This window comes from Morone saxatilis, unplaced genomic scaffold (genome assembly GCF_004916995.1).
Source record: "Morone saxatilis isolate NCDOM2014 unplaced genomic scaffold, NCSU_SB_2.0 Contig1, whole genome shotgun sequence".
In the NCBI taxonomy this organism is placed as follows: domain Eukaryota; kingdom Metazoa; phylum Chordata; class Actinopteri; family Moronidae; genus Morone; species Morone saxatilis.
The window spans coordinates 17,627,703-17,631,895 of NW_023339651.1; the positions used below are offsets into that span (position 1 = coordinate 17,627,703).

Here is a 4,193-nt window from a genome sequence, read left to right on the forward strand (position 1 = left end):
CAGGTCGGATTCCAACCCTGGGCCGCTGCAGGACTCAGTCCATGGTTTCCAGGTCTATCAAGTGAGCTAACCGGGCGCCCCATTATTGCAGCTTTAAACTTAAAATACAAAAGATTTCAGTCTGGGTTGTACATACACTGCTGAGGAGGACATATAGAACTAAAATTAAAAATAAAAATAAACTTTTAAGTGTTAGAACTGTCAGCAGGAGATACCCACCTGCGTCCCCCCAGTGTGGCACTCTGAGTCAGGGGGTAGGAGAAGCCTGCAGCCAGCCGCAGTATCAGGAGGTAGCCCTTCCCCAAATAGCGAACCTTCTCTTCCTGGACGCAGATGTCACACAGCTGTGTCAGATCCAACACAACTGAGAAAGAGAAAGGGGAAAATAAGACTTAAGATCTAATATTCTACACTCTCAAACAACTACTGGAGGCCACAGTGCTGAGTAACCCACTCTGCAGTATTACCAACCTTTCTCTTGCCCCTTCCTCCATAACGTCAGGACCAAAGTGTACAAGCTACAGCTCTTGAGCTCGATCAGGTTCTTGGTTTTGTCGAACACAGCCTCCTCCCATTCCTCCATGTTCTGCATGGCTACAAACAGACAGCCAGTCACGTAGAAAAGCTTCCACAAGATGCTGTCTGTGTGATCCGCACAACACATAAAATACAAGAGAGCGGAATGAGTTGCAGTAAGCAAATGTGGACATGTGGTAATCATTGTTGCAAACTTATTAACAGATTATGTAAATTCAGTTAGTGCACCTGAGCTGTAGTATGCAGCTGCCAACCCAACAGACCCTATACCTGCAATTTAAATGAGATGCTTATTATTTTTTGAGGAAATACAGGGAGAAGAGATTTATTACAGAGTATGAACACATTGAGGGGATAGTGGAAGGCTTAGTTTGGTAAATGTATTTCATATTTGAATGTATAGATTGTATAAACACGCTCATGCACACTTACCGACAAGAAGAGACCAGGAACGAATGCCCGGGGTCCTCTTCAGGTGGAGCAGGGTGCCGCTGTGCTCCTCTACTGTCATGTATCCCATCTGAACAGAGGCAAGAATATAAATGTAGTGCTTCGTATCTACTAAAAGCCTATTTTTACATGACCATAATACCCGTACCATAAAGGGACAGTCAACCAAGTTACAGAAAACATATGTTTCTACTTGTCCATAATAGAATCTAGTTTGGGTTTTATACACCCAGGTTTTGAGCCATCCTTATCTGAGTTATCAAATGTCCCGGGAACCCGGAACTGCAGGGGCCCTAAAAGCTCCACGCTTATTATGTATTTAACTAGTTTGTTCTATTCTAAAAGGCCTTTTTCACAGCAGACATTTTGACTTGTTATAAGGCTAAAAGCACAGGAGTTTTTGGTAACAGTATCTGCTTTATTACCAAATCTTAAAGGACCAGTGTGTAGGATTTAGTGGCCTCTAGTGGTAAAGTTGCAGATTGGCTGGCCATGCCCTGTCCAGAAACAATGTCCTATTTACTCAGGATAATCCACATACATTGCTGACAGCAGTTTTTATTAGAACTCTTTTCTTCCTGAAGAAATAGTCCAAAAACTGAAATCTGAGATGTTCTGAGGATTGTCCATGGTAGCCAGGACATTGTTACTGGACAGACACGGTGCAGTTTTGACATTTTTCAGTCCTTCAGCAGCAGCATAAACGATTCACCAACCACAGTTCACCTCCATTATAATGGGATGGGGGCAGAAGTCTCAGGGGTAGATATAACTCAACAGTTCAACACATAAAACCCAAACTATCTACATGGCTTCATAACATAAGAGGTTATTTATTGTTGTGTTATCTGAGTGAACTGACCCTTTAAATTTATTTAAAAAAAGACAGAGCCTAAAAGACAAGACAGATGCTCCTGTTGATGATGGGGACAGCCCACACATCACTGTCCCACCAGAATAAAGACACCAACCATGAGACATTTTGTATCACTTACCTTAAACTCTTCTTTCCTTCTCTAAATCGCCTTACAAATTTCGCAAAAGAGCATTTGTACGAGGAAACGCATGCACTGAATTATAAGGAAGTTCTTTTCATTTTATTGCAACAACAACTGTCCCGAATGAGTGACACTTCCTTCCTGGATCCGCCTCTTCTGATTGGACGGGTTCAACTTCACGCTGCCTTCAAAATAAAAGCTTAAATGCATCAATTTAAGAGAAAGGTATGTATTTGTATGCATAGTCTGTTTACTACGCAAGAATTTCGATTTTTTTTTTGCAGGACAATACAATTTTAAAAACAACATTTCTTTACTTTTGTGTAGAACTAGGTTTAACTCTCCCATTATTTTGACAATAACCACTTTCAGTCACATGCTTTGAAACATCCACCGAGGAAAGCATTCCGCGCGTGGTAAAGGAGACACTTCCAGACCTATTTTGAGTTTTAAACTCCATCATATTCTTTTAATGTTGTGCCGCGACAAAGTGAACATGACCATCTTTTTAATAACCCACCAGGCAGTTTGAGAAAAAAAGCTTTGAAAATCAAAGCTTCCGGAGCAGAACGCCACTGCGTTTGCGCATGCGTCCTGGATTTAACCGGGGTACACAATGGAGTCGGACGTACATAGACATAACTGGATTTAATATTAAAAGCCCCGACGCCTTTGAGACCACTAGTTGGTATATTGTGACATAACCGCGGGGGTTAAAGCGAGCAGTGGCCCACCGCCCGCACTCGAGCTGAGCTGAAACAGAAAGAGTGCTGAGTAACTGCTGAGTTCACCTGCTGTGTGTCAGGGCTCCTGTCTTCCTCTACCAGTGGCTGCTCCTCTGACTGTCCTCTGCATTTTGTCCATGCCTTTGTTTGAAAGAGCAGTGAAGTAGAAACCGTCCGGTGAGTTACCTTAAAAATTCGACCTTGGTACGCTAACACAGGGCCTGTCATGTTAAACCAACTCCCAGTAACAAACACATGACTTGAATCAGTCGTAAGGCCTCTAACGCATCAGCAGTTTTCTTCAATGGCAATAGCTCAAATGAATTCTACGTATGCTGGCTAATTACACATTACGTATTAAAGTATTGATGTTGTTAGCTACTCGTGGCTGAAATTATAATAAGCTATAATAAAACACTCACTACTGAGTCGACATTTTTCGCATTTTACATCATGGGAGAGATACCTATTGTGTCCATAATATATGTGGGGTTTAGAGGATGATGGCTTCCAGCCCATACTTGTCTTTTTTTCCCCTCATGAGAACATAATGTGATGTAATGGCCCTCCGAGGCTGTTGTTCTTGGCACTGTGTATATAATTAACGTTAGCCATTTAGTTTTTTAATGACCGGTTATTAGTTCGTTGGCAGTTTCCCACCATTATTGTGTTCATGATAAGCGGGCTGCTCGTGTGATAGGACCGGGGGACGGCCGAGAGGAGGGTGGGGTGAAAACAACACAGTCACCATGTCAGTGCTTCAGAGGGAACATGCTGTGAGGAACTGAGGCACTGGGAAGCGAGCGGTGCTGATGTCTATGTGTGTATGTATCGCCCTCCATTTACAGATCACCGCCAAGGAAAATGTCAGAGGTCAACATAGCAAAGCGCAAGGAGAAGTGTGAGAACTGCACCAAACAGGTGAGTTTCTGGATCTCGTCTCTCTTACACATGCAGAATTTAAAAAAAATAAATGGTGAGTCTAATTACTGATCTGCCACACACAGTGCAACAAGAAGCAGAGTGATGATGGTGCCAACTCACACCAGGAGAGCGATGAAGTCAACGGACAGGTAATGTCTGTTTACTCGCCTTTTTTGTTTGTTATCGATTGATCTGGCTGAATCAGTGCTCATCAGGTTGCTTATTAAAGGGGCGTTCCCATTCAGACAGTTGTGTTATGTCTTCTGCTGCTCTGAAGGAGCTAACTTTCCATCGCAGATCGCAGCGTCTGGGGATTTTTAAAATCAAAGTAGCTGCTTGAACGGTGGCGAGAAAAGCTGCTAACAAACGCACGCCTCTTACTTCAAGGACACGCTTTACCTTATTCAGTGCTCCCCCCACATTCTCCTCTGTAGTGAAACAGACTGGAGATATAGCAAATCACATTGTATAATGAAAATAACTTTATATAACATTGAAAATGGATATTCCCAGTAGGTTACAAGTACACGTCTCTCATTGTTTCCACCCAGTTTTAGCA

General features: G+C 42.7%; 2 protein-coding genes across 2 annotated transcripts in view; one reads left to right on the forward strand and one right to left on the reverse strand.

Moving 5' to 3' along the window:
- The window catches only part of LOC118328272 (cytochrome b-245 chaperone 1 homolog), a 4,852-nt gene extending 2,721 nt beyond the window's left edge, over positions 1–2,131 (reverse strand). Inside the window, exons 1-5 of the mRNA XM_035661924.1 lie at positions 1,983–2,131; positions 970–1,057; positions 766–807; positions 472–642; positions 220–364 (exon numbers count right to left, since the gene is read on the reverse strand). Of these exons, the coding sequence (XP_035517817.1) occupies positions 220–364; positions 472–642; positions 766–807; positions 970–1,057 (446 nt within the window). The 5' untranslated portion in view covers positions 1,983–2,131. The remainder of the gene's footprint in view (positions 1–219; positions 365–471; positions 643–765; positions 808–969; positions 1,058–1,982) is intronic.
- A 257-nt stretch (positions 2,132–2,388) lies between these two features.
- narf (nuclear prelamin A recognition factor) overlaps positions 2,389–4,193 on the forward strand; it is a 10,070-nt gene continuing 8,265 nt past the window's right edge. The window contains exons 1-3 of the mRNA XM_035661936.1: positions 2,389–2,887; positions 3,559–3,631; positions 3,718–3,783. Coding sequence (XP_035517829.1) covers positions 3,575–3,631; positions 3,718–3,783 — 123 coding nt within the window. The 5' untranslated portion in view covers positions 2,389–2,887; positions 3,559–3,574. The remainder of the gene's footprint in view (positions 2,888–3,558; positions 3,632–3,717; positions 3,784–4,193) is intronic.